The 15630-nt window shown below is 33.3% G+C and overlaps 1 protein-coding gene across 1 annotated transcript in view; it reads right to left on the bottom strand.

The window, feature by feature from the left end:
* Positions 1–2017: 2017 nt before the first annotated feature.
* DNAH8 (dynein axonemal heavy chain 8) overlaps positions 2018–15630 on the bottom strand; it is a gene marked incomplete at both ends in the record, with an annotated part of 131818 nt that continues 118205 nt past the window's right edge. Inside the window, 10 exons of the mRNA XM_082758173.1 lie at positions 2018–2305; positions 2772–2893; positions 6116–6305; positions 6400–6552; positions 6980–7136; positions 8592–8752; positions 9118–9219; positions 9934–10050; positions 12153–12308; positions 14792–14944. Coding sequence (XP_082614299.1) covers positions 2018–2305; positions 2772–2893; positions 6116–6305; positions 6400–6552; positions 6980–7136; positions 8592–8752; positions 9118–9219; positions 9934–10050; positions 12153–12308; positions 14792–14944 — 1599 coding nt within the window. The remainder of the gene's footprint in view (positions 2306–2771; positions 2894–6115; positions 6306–6399; positions 6553–6979; positions 7137–8591; positions 8753–9117; positions 9220–9933; positions 10051–12152; positions 12309–14791; positions 14945–15630) is intronic.

Below are 15630 nucleotides of genomic sequence, written 5' to 3'. Positions count from 1 at the left end.
CCATTGCCAAATAAGACATATTTCCAAATATTAATAAATGAGCTGGTGTAAAGAGGTTGTTACCAAGATTTTGGGGTAGAATGCTGTACTGGGATGGAAATGATTTTCTTCACAGTAGCTGTATGGTGCTGTGGTTTTGATTGTGACTAGAATGGTGTTGATACCATACCAGTGTTTTGGCTGTTGCTGAATCCTGAGGTTTTGAGGTTTTCTTTATTCTGCTCTGTCCCTGCAGTGAGTAGGGTATGCAAAAGGGTTGGACAGAAAAAAACTGGGACAAATCAACCAAAGGAATATTCCATAGCCTTGTTAAGGTCAACACTGAAAGCTCAGGGAAAGGAGAAGGAACAAGGATATTTATGGTTACATTATCTGTCTTCCCAAGTAATGGAATGCATGCTGAGGCCCTGTTTTCCAGGAAGTGGATGAACATCTGCCTGATGATGGGAAGCAGTAAACAAATTCCTTATTTTGCTTTGATTGTGTAGAAGATGTACTTCACTTATTAAACTCTCATTATTTCAACCCATGAGGTATTTTTTTTTTCTTCTGCTCTTCCAGTTCTTTCAACCATCCTGCTGGGGCAGGAGAATTGAGTGAACAACTGGGTGGGTATGAGCTATGGGTGAGGTTCAACTCACCACAAGTACTAGCTTTTATTTTTGTTATGATTTGAATATCTTGTAGTTGCATAGTCTTTTTATTATTATAGTTTATTCTCTGTACAGATGTAGTTTAATGTTACAACTTGTAACTTTCTATCTCTGTGTATTTGTGACCTAACACTATCTCATTGTTATATTTGGATCTAGAGTGTACAGATGAGAGAGGGAGAAGAAGCTTCTTGAATTCATTTGGAGATCTTCATTTTTACTATTCTGATAATCATTTTGTATCTGTGTATTTTAATAGCCTATATCCCACTAACTTTCTGCAAGAGGATGTCCATCCAACAGCAAGCAATTGAGTTCCAGCTCAAGAAAGAGCCTTTTATCATCCCACTGGATGCCCAAGGCCTTCAACAAGTAACAGTAGCTGCACTTTTTCACAGAAGATGCTTTTGATCACTCCTAAATTGCAAAAGGAAGAACATACCTCTGTGATGGGGTGTTAGTGAAAAAACTGTGTTGCCAAACAGACGTAACTGAAGGAGGAACAATTTTGATACAGATTATTAGAGAGACAGTGTAGAGTGCTTATCTTATTTACAATTATGTGCACAGAATTAATTTAATACTAATCACGTATAGAAAATTCATGTCTATCAGTAAATAATGTTGTGATAGTCACTCTAAGGATTTCAAGCCTATGTTTAAGAGCTAAGATGAAATGCAGGAAAGCAAAAAATATATATATATTTATATATAAATTGTTTCACTGTTCTAATTACAAAGGCATCAAATTAAATAGTACTGTTCTATTTCTATAACTATATTCCCACACTGCTAAATTGGACAGATCTTCCTGGTTTGTGTGAGATATTGCAGAGATGAACATTCTTGGTGTAGTTTTGCATAATCTATATAGGTTAACGAAAACAAGTGAACTCTGAAAAATCCCAAACAAAAAACATGAGTCAGAGAAAATCATCTGTGTGCCATGCTCAATCCAGAAATACTTAAGGACTTGTATCTGGGAGAAGCTAAATTTTATTATGCCTTACACTGTCTTCTGTTGTCATTATATTTTCTTGAAATGCAAGCTAAAAACTGTATATAAGAAGATGCAAAGAAGCTAAGATTTTCTCTATTGAAGTTTAACAATGTCTTATTTTACATTGTGTATTATTTAAGCCAGTTATTTCTTTTTAAGTAATATAATGGAAACATCAAAGATTACAATCACTTAACTTACTTATTTTAGAACTATCAAAGAGGGAAAAAAAACAAAACACCATAAACCAATGCTGAAACTTTTAATATAATGACTAATGGCCATGAAATAAAAAAGCAGAATTACACATATAACTGGCTACATATGCTGTATGTTTTGTTTCTGTTAGACTATGAAAAACAGTTTACTTGATGTCACATAGGAGAGCCACTCCCCTCAATATCCAATGGTCTGGAGATACTACTGTTCTCAAATAGATCACTGTAATATAGTTCAGATCTGTCCTGCTGGGCTTCTTGTAAACAGGACAAACGTAAAGCTTGGGATCCTTAGGACCAGTTGTATTAATTGCAAATATATGTACCACGGGCAGCTGAACAAAAAGAATCTTTGGTGTAGACTCAATGAGTTTACTATTTCTTCTGTCCCAGCCTGCTCCTTCCAAGTATAGCCCATAAATGTATACTCCTTCCTGTAGGGAGAGTAAGCAGATATGTTATACAAAAGAAAACATCTGCTTTGTAAAATGATTAACTGGCTTAAGCCATTAAAATTAATATAACCTTTACAATAAAGTATCTGATGTTGGATCTTTCCAACCTGTAAAATTATATCGATCTTTTTCAGAAGGTAATGCTACTCTTCATGACTATAAAACTTGTTTAATAAAGCCTATACATTACGTAATTTGATTTAAAGTTTATTATGTATTCAGTAAATCCATGTATATTTTTCCATGGATGAAGATTAGAAATGGTTCTTAAAATAATTTTATAAATGCAAAATACAAAACAAAATTTCTATAATTATCTTCTAAGCTGAGTAAAAAAAAATGAGCTGAAGACAATAGTGACTTTTTCCTCTAGCAATCCCAAATGACCAAATGACAAATTAAATACTGAAATGAATACTAAAATATCTTCACATGTCATACATACAGAAGGAGGTGCTGTGATTTCTTCTTTGTTTTGCTTTAGCACTTCATTATGTATAGTAACTGTATCTAAAGCCCAGCCTTTATGTGCTCGAGTTGCTTCTTGTCTCATTGCTGTCAGGAATCCTTGAAAAATTAAGCCATGGATTTAGTATATACTCCCATGATGAAAAAATAAAAATCTTGCTCATTATCTGCATAGTTCTGCACTCAACATTACTAGGCAGATATTCAGAGTTCTCATGACACCCCGTGCCTTGACTAACAATAGCAAACTTTGCTTTGCTACTTTCTTGTTCCTATTTTGGCCCCATAGAAGGCATTGCACTGAGAAGTATTTTTTTAAATGACACATCAAATATATTTTGTTGTTAACTGAACAACTAAGTGGCTTAAAAGTTTTTTCAGGATACTGGCTTATATATTATTACACAATCAACTACAGGATACATAGTAGATCTGTGCTTCAAGAAAGAAGCTGAAGGCAAGTGAGGTATTAATTACGTGAGCTGGTATTTATGCAAAAGCAACTTAGGAAAAAGGCTTTTTTTTATAGAAGAAGTAGGATGATAAACTTTACTGATGCAAAATTTCAATGATGGTGTGTTCACAGAAGGTGTGTCCGAAGTGATAATAAAAATGACTATGCTTAGGGAATTTAAACAAGACCGGGTTTATAAAGGAGTTTTTTTTTTTTTTTTTTTTTTTTTTTAAGAAGTGAAGAAAAGGTAGTCTTTGGCGGAAATTAAGGTAGAAGATGGCATAAGCAGTAAAGTGATTTTCAATGTATTGTTTTGAATAGACTTTACAGAGTTTTGTGATGAAAAAGGTTTGAGAGGTGAAGGACTGAATAGTATAAGCACAAGATGACATAAATGGGCAGCAAGGAACTTTGGGTGTCGAGGTATTTGTTACAAGTGTCTCAGAAGACGACAATGCAGCTACAAAAAAAAAAAGCTGCTATTTTATGCTACTGGATGAAGTAGTACTAGGAGTTGTCAGAGACTGAGGGAAAGGGAAAAAAGTTAACAACAGAGAACTGCATACTTGAGAGTGATTATTATAAAGACTTAAAGATGAAATGTCATCAGTTCCTCCTTGATTGTGCATAAAGGAAAGGAAAACCAGCGTTTTGTGGGCTGATGAGTATATAAATAGGGAAGAAACCACTGAATGAAATACTGACAAGCCAGAACGAAAATCATGAAAGGACAGGGTCATACAGGGGAAGACAGCATTTCCAGATGTAAGAGGTGGTTTAACATGCTAATTAGGATAAAGTCAAATAGCAGCTGTGTCACAACTGATATTCATGTGTTGTAAACATCATTAATGTAGTATGTGAAATGAACATGTATTCATTTATTCAACTGCTATATATTCTTATACAAATAAAACAGTTTGATCTAGGCTTCTAAATTTCACTAAAATTAATAATATCTATACTAATATATGAAAAATGATCATTTATAAGCCTGTTCAAGTGCCATGTTTATTAAATGGAATATTGCATCACTAGAAACATCTGCTCTCTCCTAATAATTGTAATTTATAGAAGACAAAAGCTAATACTTGCTAAAACATCACAACAGATTTTAAATACAATTATTAGTGATACTTCATAATACCATATAGAGAGATTTTTCCAATAAACTGATAAAATATATTTTATCAGCGCAAATATATTAAATTTAACATTTTAATGTATTTGCCAATACCATGGTAGATTTAGATCTTGATTCACCAGTGCAATCAGTCTAGATTTACCTGCAATGGCAGCACAAGGTAGTCCATTTGCTGAATTGCCTCACACTAGTCAATTTGTAAACTTTGTGATTTGATTTACTCAGAATTTCCCGGTGAGCATTATTATTAACACAGTAAGTATATTTACGTCCCCCCACACCCCCCCTTATCCTATCCTGCTCCTTTTATGCTTAGTGGACTACTTTCTACATTTACAGGACTAGTTTCTCAGATCGCTGAAGTTTAAGCAATTGTCAAGTTCAAGACTATTCGTGTTTCAGATTTCTTTGCTCTTAGGTTAAATATTTTCTTTGATCAAAATAATCTCTTGCATTATCATCTTTTATAGCACTATGAGTGGTACTCTTGGACCACTGGAGATCAGTACCGTTACCAGCTACGTTATATATGATACAAATGGAATGATGTTTTGACTAGTGCCTTGAAACCATCTTTTAACAATAATTCAGATGCCCTCCAGGCACCTCAACTGTTTCTGAGAGAAAAATAAGAGTTGCTTGAATAATAGTATTTTTACAGTGCTAGTCATAGGAAAGTTATAGAATAGAAACACTCCAAAGTGAAGAAAACTCATAAAATAGTCAAGGATTTCAGAGATTAATCCTAATACATACATATATATATATACATATATATATATAAAATCATATCTGTTACATGGGAAAAGTTTCCCATGAGAATTTGTATGGGTACCTGCGTAGGCTAAATGAGACTCTTCTACAAACATACATCCAATAAGGTAGCGTTCTTTATTAACAATGGAGATGGTTATAATTTTTCTTCCTCCCAATAAAACAATAAATATATCAAGCTATAACAGATGATAGATCATGTTTACTTGTACTTTGCAGTAGACCTTCAAAGAATTTGAACAGATCTTTCATTAAACAAAGACACTGTGAAAATGACAGGTTGATGATTCTCTGTGAAAGAGATAATTCTGGTATAGTTGCATGTTGTTATTGTACATGTATATGTACATATGCATGTATATAAACACCACGATGCTCTTCCATGCTCGAAACTTGCAGTTCGGAATTGGAAAAACAGTTTGAAGCCACAGAAAAAGCAGGAAAATTGTGTTTTCATTAGAAGCCATATCATCATTTGCTACTATATGCCAACAAGATAAGGCACTTCATTTGTTAACTATAGTTTTTCGTCTTGTAATATAAAAACTGTGTTTATGGGTTAGCCCAGAAGACCATCTATACAAGCATCCTGTCTCTGACTCTAGACAAAACAGGATGCTTAATGAAATATTATTAGAGCAGGCAAAATGGCACACAAATCCTTTCCCTTCTGTGTTCTTCTAGATTCTGGCAATTTGGAGCTTTGGGACCTCCCAGTTTGAAGGTTAAGTTTGGACAATCATGTTTATATCTACCATCAGACCATTTTCCTATGACTTTGTCTAATCTCTTTTTTGAACCCATTTATCATCTTGGCTTCTATAACATATTCTGACAGTGATGAAAACATTTTTTTTCTAGGTCTAACATTAAATTAGATATGTAGTAAAAACCATTAAGTTATGATAAAATACAATAAATTATTACTCAAGTCCTTTTAGTACCCTACCTTGTGGATTAAAGAATCCAGTCATCCAAAACACATTTGGTCTGCCTTCAAATATCCAAGTAGAGAATTGGGTATTTCTTTCCAAAAGTTCAGTAAACCAGAAGCCAAGTGTTGAAGAATCCCAAGATACTCTTTTCCATATTTGAGGAATTCGAGCATCATACATGTTATCCAATGCATCTCTCAAATTCTGAAGGAGTGAAATTATAATAAATGACCTAAATACATCAAGGTAATAGTTTAAAATAAAGTATGCAATACATAGTAAATAAGTTGATACTTGCCTCACTCATAATAATAGTCCCTTCTATGGCTAGCTTAAGATCACTCAAACTGTTGCGGAGTATTGTGATCACTTTTTGCATTCGGTCAATTTCTTGCCGAAGAAAAATATTCATTGAGTTGAGGTGTCCCATTTTAATTAAACGAGCTTTTACCTAAAATATAGGATCCCAGAACAATGAAATTAGTTAAATATGATATGCTGAAATACCGTTCTCATATATAACAGCTTAACTAACTTTGCTTGAGATAAGCAAATTGTAGACTTGTAATTTGAATTATTCACATAAAATTTTCCGCCTTCAAACTGTTGTAGTTTATATTTTTATTTGTATTTTTTGTCTGATATTACCTGATTATTCATGATTGTGATAGAGTAAGATTTCACCCAGAAGGCCCAGGAGACTGCCATCACAAGACTGATTTTTTTTTTTTTTTTGTATTTTCACATACAACTGTGGCAAGAACAGTCTCCAGACATATCTCCACCATCAGTGCTAGATGTCTTGTTTTAAAATAAATAAATAATTAAAAAAGCTTCATATCTGTTCACAGTGATAGAGATAAAAGTGATTAGCTTGCCTCATAAGGTATGTAATCTGGAGGAAGTTTCTCTAGCATATCTTCAGCTAAACGATAGACAATAGCTTCACGAGTTTCTCCAGGTCCTGCACCACTTTCTTTAGGCTGAATATTGGTAATAGTATCTAGAACATCAGCTGCTGTGTTACTTTGATATCTAAGAGGACAAGATATATGTTATAAATTACAGAGGGGTTTTTAATAGTTAAAATGTATATTTGGTAGAACACAAAAACTTAAAGTGCAGAGAAATAATACAGTGTCACCAGCTTAATTTGAAACTCCCAACAAGAATTGTTTTCCTTTGTTTCTTGCACCAAGCCAAACACATTGTGAATAACATTTGGCTTTGTGTGATCATAAAAAATGCGATCTGCTGTCTACCCATGTTATAATCTTTTCTTTCTGCTTAGCTCTGAATTAGAAAAAGAGTGAGTTCCACAGGCTGCTTCTCAACCTCTGAGAAAATGAGACATCAGAACAACTTATCATATGATTTCTAGGGATTCTGGTTCTGTAAAAAGGAAGATTATTACCTTCGTTTAGTTACTTCTTAAAAGTGGAATGCAAAAGAAGGAAAAGGTGCAGGCATAACTCTACAAGCTCCCCCTTCGTTAATTAGAAAATTCATTCGGCCTTGAGGTATTTCAGGATTAATGGTAAACCTGCTAGATTTACAACATCGGAGATTAAAACCTTCTATTTCATAGTACAGTATGGGCAGTGCTAATGTAAATTTATGTTCTGAGTCAACACAAAAAAAGTGTTGGTAAAAGGTAAAAAAAGATGGTAAAAGATAGTAGACCATGCCAGTCCTTCAACAAAAGCAGAATTATACCATTATAACAAAAGTACTGCTATCTAGTGGCACAGATCTGAGATGCAGTAAGAAAGAAAACAAAGCATATGTGTTGGTATTGCAGTGATGGCATTGCCTACTTTTGCCCTATGGAATCAACTATGTTAGGAACATACAGCCCTAGTTTGACTCAGAACATAAATCTATTCTGACTCAAAACATAATTTTACATGCCACTTTTATTTTTCAACCTTCATCTGACACCCATCTCCTCCAATTACTTTGTAATATATGATTGTATAAGACAGGAAACCAAGGTTTATTCCACAGGGTAGAACATGTGAACTCCTACAGTATCTTAGCTTTGGAGACAGTATCATAAGACTACACAAACCAGATACTGCGTTCACAACATAAGTTGTGAATGCAATTATAATACTATAAATCAAAAAAATAGAAGAAACCCTACTGTCAGTTTTCTTCTCAGAAGATATAATTTCTGCTTCTGAATGTAAGAATGATGAGGCATTATAAATGTTTTATAATGTTTTCATATTTAAAAACAAAAATACGTACCACTAAAACCATGAGTAAGTAATAAGAATGACTACTTTCAAAGAACATATAAAATGCAGCTGAAGATACTGCATTCTTAATCATGTGCATGCACATAAATTGTTCCATCTCAACAATGAAATTCACATGGATTGTATATTTGCTATGAAAAATATACATACATATTTCAGAGGGATTTTTTTCCAAATAGCTCTAAAATAAAGAGTCATTGGTTTCAATGTATTGAGAGCTACTTACGTAATATCCGCATTAGGATGCAGACCAAAGACCTTTGGGCTATCCATGGCAGGAAGTGACTGGATGTATTCAAAATACTGGCCCAGGGTTTTACACACGGGAATTTTATATCCAGTGTAAAAACAGAAAGTGCTGTCAAACATCTTTTCACTAAACCACACCTGCACAAAATCCAGAGAAAAAAGCACAAAATTACTTTATCGTTTAGAGTTTCTAATCTCAGTTTTGGAGAATAACTGTTCTTGCTTTAGCTGCTACATCCATCTTTACTTGAATATGTGAGTAAAACACGTTACGTCTTCTGAGTTCTAGTTATGTCTTTTTAATAATTTCTGCTACACACTAAGGAGAAATCAAGGGGAAGAATTTCATTGGCAATGAATGATGTTTTGAAAAATTCATTTTACTCTGAAGGGTCTTATATGCTGGTGAAGAAGCGTGTATTCAGCAGAAAGACAGTCTTCTGATTTCTGTATTGCAACTACCAATAAAAATGACAAATAGCTGTATTTTCAAGGCCTCTTACCCTTGCAAAGCAATTAAGAAGACGCTTATCAAAGTCGTCTGTGACTCGGCCTCCATATTGCACTTCTCCAATCATGTAGCGTACTGTGCTCCATGATATTCCCTGGATGCAAGAAAAGTAAATAAAAGACTGTAGTTACAACATGTAAGTAATAGTGATTTGGATATCATCTGTAATTTGGATATCATCTGGAGTTCATCTGGCTCTAAAATATAAAATGAAAAAATTATATTTGGAAGAAGAAATAAACCTTGATTTCTAATGTATTTCCTGAGTTCAGCTCTGAAATTTTAAACTAGAGTTGGGCTTGATCCTGCTACAGGAAATATATCCCACTATTTCTCGTGTGACGTGAAATCACTCTCAGCTGCTACTTTTCTTCTTCTCTGTTCCTCCTTTCCATACATGCGCACCCTCCCACCAGTTTCTTATGTTACTTTATCATCAAAGTGCTACTTTGCAAGAGATGGCTATTCTTCTACACTATTCCTGTGAAACAGTAGAAGCTCAATTGGCAGCCACAAAGAAGTTTGAGTGGCTTTGTTAAAATCTGTGAATACTTCAGCTCCCTTTCCAAAACAGATCTTGTATGGACTTACTGTTATTTTGGATATAGTAATGAAAACACAAGATCAGATTCTGAAGTTCTTAACTATTACATTTGTTTTAACATGGATGATACAAAAAAAAAAAAAAGAAATTCTGATCACTCCTAGCTGTGCTGAAAGAATGGAAATGAACAGAAACAGTAAGAAAAATAATTACAGAGGCTGTATAAAGCAATTAAATAAGATTTATGCAAAGTGTAGTATTCACCTTCTTGATGTCACATTCATCTAGGTGATTTTGAATAAACTGAACGCTGGCTGTAAAGTCTGCTGAGTTAAATTCATAGGGAATGTTCCAACCCAAAGGCCCAAACTTTCGTCGTTCCTTAGGAATATATTTAAAAGCAAATATGTTTATGAAACAATGTATCATTAATGTATCATTAGTTTCATTATCAAAGTTCAATTGGAATAAAAAATTGAACTGAAGAAAGAGCCTAGGAAACAACTATCAGTAATAAACAACATGATATTCATGATATTGAGTTACACCTTAGCACTAAAAATTTATAGAAAAAGCAAGAGTGATTTATTTACTTTCAATGTAAATTACCTTTACTAATCAATATATAAGTCATAGGTTTGAAATGTCTCGTCTATGTGGGTTTTTTATACTATGTAATTTTTATACTAAGATTTTTATACTAAGTAATTAACTAAAGAAAACACTGAATCTCTGCATTTTCAGCACATTCAACAATTTTATCTTCTCTACTGTCTTTTTTTTTTTCTATATATATTTTCTACTAATGATAGTGTTCAAATTCATCTATTAATGCTCATCTCAGCTAGAAAGGTTTCTAGGTTGCCCTTTTTGTTTTCATTGGTTCATTGTATAGTTTTAATATGTCTTTCGAAATTCAAAACTTTATTTACTTTACTAAAGCTGCCACCACTGCATTTGTCATTATGTACATATTTGAATTCAAAATTATAATGCTAGTAGCAACAGAAAAAGTTGGCTATAAAAGAATGTGAATGTAATCTGCAGCTCAAAGACATTTTGAACAACCAATGCTACTAGATTTGTCAAATTATTTATAATCACACAAGTTACCTCACTCAATGAATTTTTTCAGAATGTAGAAAAAATTACTCCATTAAGTTAAGAATTAAATTGATGAATAGTGCTGACATTTATTAAATGAATAAACAGTGTAATACTAATATTCTAAAATTAACTAGAGTGATAGCATATTTATTAGATTTTAAATAACCAGGTCAACAATGACTTACAGTCAATACTATTGTTAAGTAGCATTTAATTACAGTATTTGAAAAAGAACTAGAATGGGAAAGAAATAAAAAAGACCTTGTATTTTTCCTAAATCAAGTATTGTTTATAAGCAAATGAGACAGCTTTAACCAATAATACCGTGCAGAAAGGTATAACAATTTTCTGCCAAATTCTCTGAATAGCTTCGTAACCTCTATTTATCATAGCAATCTTGTCACCAAAGGATATTAGGAACTGGTCAGTTTAAGTCAGGACAATGTATATATTGCTTACTGATTAACAATCCAAAATAAATGTTCAGAGCAGAAGAATAGCTATAATATTTTTTGAAAGTATTGATGACTGAATAAACTTCTCCTTCCACAAAAACACTATAATTAGGAGATGATACACAGAACAACGTTCTTGGTGTTTATAAAAGGTAGAAAGAAGAAAATAATGCAGTACATTGTATCTTAATAGGGATCCTCTTACAAAAGGCCATTCTCTTTCAGTCTTTGCTGCACTGAAAAAAACAGGCAGCTAAATAGAGTCTTAGGATTAAATACTGTTTAAATCTATTTTGAGATCTTTGCTTAAAATAAGGTATATTCAGAATGCTCAGACGTTTGGTATTTATTGTGAAAAGTTATATATCTTTAACATACTAAATATGCACACCATGGTGCTCACTTTCATATTAGTGTAGAAAATGTCACAAAAAAAATAAAAACAAGACAGTAAGAGAATTTTATTTAATGTTAGGCATCTAGAAGGTAGAGAGCTAACCTAAGCTAGGCCTATGAACTGCCTTTAAAATCAATAGACTGAAAAAAGTGATATATCTCCAGAAAATTATTCACATTTTTATAGACAGCCACCAAAGAGAGATAAGCTGATTTGCTGCTTTGGGTGCTTATCTATTTCTATTACCTACAGAGAGAGCTTATTCACTTAGATGACTAACTTTTGGATAGTTAAAATTAGATAAGAAAAATCCTTATTCTAAATGCCCATAGTATGAAAATTACATAAAATTTAAAAGACAATTAAGAGAATAAATTATCTCAAAATACAGATGATAGAAATTAAAGGTCTAGCCCTGCAACATGCTGCTACAATAAATATCAGAATGCACATTTTCCATAGAGAAAACTTGTTAAAGTGAATCCCTAAATCACACCTTTATTTGCAAACCTTATAAGAAATACCTGAACAGTAGAGTGCAGAAAAGCTACAGTATAAAGTAAAGGTTTCCACATAGGCAAATTGCTAACATCTAACAGATCCTGATTAATTCCAGAAAATGTTCTTTTTAAACCGGCACGTACACCTTGAGGAGGTTCATTTGTGAACTTTAGAGCAATCTGTTATGTAAAAAAAAATAAAATAAATAAATAAATAAATAAAGGAATTGGATTTATTTCCTGAAACAAAAACTGCAACATATAAAAATGTCACAGCTATTAGTTATAAATAAAAGATACAACAGAAATAGTTGAATCAATTTGACAGTTTTACCACATAAAAGGAGTACACATTACATTAGTCCTCAAAACCCTGTGATATACTTTAAGATTTTGAACATGGACTTTCTGTTTATGTCATTCAGAGTCATCACTCTCAGACATCCATGGTTCTAAGATTTTTGATCAACAACATGGAAGCACTTTCCATGCTTTTCAAAAAGCATCATATGGCTGTCATATCTCTATCTCCAATTCAATGACTGAACGGTGGAAGAGAACTATGCAGAAGGGATGACAACTTTGTTATATTTCTGTTCCCAAGACCTCACTATAAATACAAAGAAATCTTAACTCTCCTCAGTTCAGATCTTTGTGTTCACTCTGGATTCTGTGGCTATGTCTGCAGCAGTAAATTAGGATTGCCCAAGAATGTTTCTGGGCACACTGGTCAGCAGGCATGAAATCTACATTTGTGGTAGTATGCTGCCAAAGTTCCTTTGGCTACAGCCCCTTTTTGCATGAAACTTCATGCAAACTTCCTAATAGGGATAGTTTCTAGAAAATTTTAATTGTCAAACCATGCCTGAAAAATCTTTAAAAGAGTGCTAATACCACAGGTTTTCATTTTAGAGAATGTTCTAACTATGTACTCCTATGGACGATTGCATTCTAGTGCTGGGTAACGGTCATGGACATTCTATTAGTTCAGACACAGACTGGCCTTACCATAATCAGATTTCTATTCTATGAGACACTTTCAAATGCTGGAGGAACTCAAAAACTAAACATTTTTCTGCTCCAACGGTAAGTACTTGTCTGACTAGCCTGCATAACATTGCAGCATTCACTTGAAAGGATAGTCAATGCCAGGCTGCCCTAGGTTTGAATGCAAGCATGTTTGCAAACTATTTCTGCCTCTGAGAGAATCTTAAATGAATACACTCATGAACACGTACTTCTCCTGGCAGTTTTACTATCTCCATATTTGTGGCAAATAAATTAAATTATTTTTAAGGGATGACTTTTCAACTTCCATCTCACAGAGTCGTATTTCTGGGCTGCAGAGCCCAGGCAAGCTGTCTCAGAGACATGAGCTTTTGCAAGGACCTATCTGCATATGAACACTAGAATTTTGGATTGAATGAGAACACTTACTAACCAGTGTTTACACATTTCAAAGGCTATCTTGTTCAATTATGTATGAACATTGCTTAAATGAAATAATAATAATAATAATAATAATAATAACAACAACAACAACAACAACAACGCAAATGATTTTCTCCTTTCTTCTGAGAAAGAGATGACCTTTAGTTTGTCAGTTACTCATTTTCTGGTATCCGTGAACATGTTAAAATATTAACAGGTAACGTGTCACTATAGACTGAAATATCACAAATGAAACATTTGAAATAAATGCAGTGAAGATTCATCTAGCAGCCCTCTCAGATCTTTATTGTGACGTTTAGCGAGCTATATATTTATATACCACTTCTCAAACTTGAAGACTTAGAAAGATTTCCTTTTTTATTGAGAGCTACCTTCCATACACAGTGTTTTCCCATGATGACATACATTTCTTGATGAAGGTCATCTCCTAGATTCATTCCAGAAAGGAATTTCTCCTTTCCCCTTTCACGCTGCCTTAAATCATACACATCTAGGCTAATGTTCCCCTTCATATCTTAGATATCACTTCATATCTTAGATATCATCCACAGTATCTGTTTTTAATTAGAGAGAATTGGAACCACTGAGAAGACTCCCACTGTTTTTAAGAAGAAAGGTGCCAGTGAACACAGAAGTGTCAGCACATGGCCATTACACTAGATATTAGATACGATCTGCTGTGAGTGCTAGGAACCATCATAAGTAACTTAAATGCACTTTGTAAGAGTTTAGGCAATTTTCCTGGTACTGATTGATATCTCCTTAAGATCTACAGAACAACCATTTATAATTTAGCTAAAGAAAAACAGGTCACTTGTCAGCTGATGGTCTTTGAGATGCACTGTCGATATGCTTTCTGTTCTCTTTATCCTTTGTTTCAGTCAGGGAAATATAAGAGTCTAAAAGTAGCTGTAGGCATTACCCTGTGCACAAGGCACCTAGCTGAGCAAAAAGGATACAGTTAAAGCCTTAAAAATGTGTGTGTACAGAATTAGTGTAAATTCACACATACACAATACATCTTTAATTGAGAAAAACTTCCAGTTACTGGTAAATAACATTCCTGTTTGGTGTCATTTGTATTGTAAAGTAAGCTCATTTATTCATTCACCCACCCCACTCACAGTTTCTTTTTCATTTACATGCTTACCCTAAATAAATTCAATGAAACTCAATGTCTTGAGGTTCTTGAACTAAACATTTGAACAAACCTGTAGCAGTGTAATTGGGAATTTAGGATGTGGTTCAGTAGTTATCCAAACTCGAAATGTCTCATTCTGTATCTCAGCAGTAAGAAGTGTCTCCAGTAGTTCATCCATGAAATCCAATCCAAGATGACAATTCTGAAGTAACACCCAGCCTCCCTAAATAACAATATCGACAATTACCACATAAAATTTATAACGATTTATTTATAACATTCAAAACAAATAGCTGTATTAGAATCACATTTGGTCTTGCATGTAATTTTTTAGTTGTATGACTTTTAGTAGGTTCCTAAATATGCAACATCATTTGATTTGATATTGGCACAGTTAAAGCCAATAAATTAATTAATTGAAAATTTAGTGTAAGGGTTATTTTCACATCCTATAAATTCACAATGAAAATAGCATAACCAGAGCCAATGTTCTAAGTAAAGTATCAGCGCTACCTAGTGGCAAAAAGTAGTAATTCCTATCATCCAGAAAAAAACTGTGATTAACAATCCAAAAGAAACAGATCCAAAAGAACATGAGTGAAAATTAACATATGAAATCTAAGAAATACATCTTTAAACACAAAACAAACAAACAAAAAAAAACCTTGTTAATAACATAATCTGAAATAAAGGTAGAGAGGTTGTAACAAGAATCCAAACTTTTCAACTATAATAAGTTTATCTGTAATGAATACATTTTTATGAAATTCAACCTCTTGCGTATTAGTTTTGATCTTATTCATCTCTCCGTTGCATCAAAGCTCTATTTTTGTTATTATCTCTCTGCACGTCTGCTCATGAATTTAAATTCAATCAGCTTTTCTAGCATCACTTTAGAAGCCTAGTGAA

Source organism: Aythya marila (assembly GCF_965140915.1).
Source record: "Aythya marila genome assembly, chromosome: 3".
Lineage (NCBI taxonomy): Eukaryota > Metazoa > Chordata > Aves > Anseriformes > Anatidae > Aythya > Aythya marila.
The sequence above is the reverse complement of the archived record's forward strand: the minus strand, read 5'-3'. Positions and strand labels throughout refer to the sequence as shown.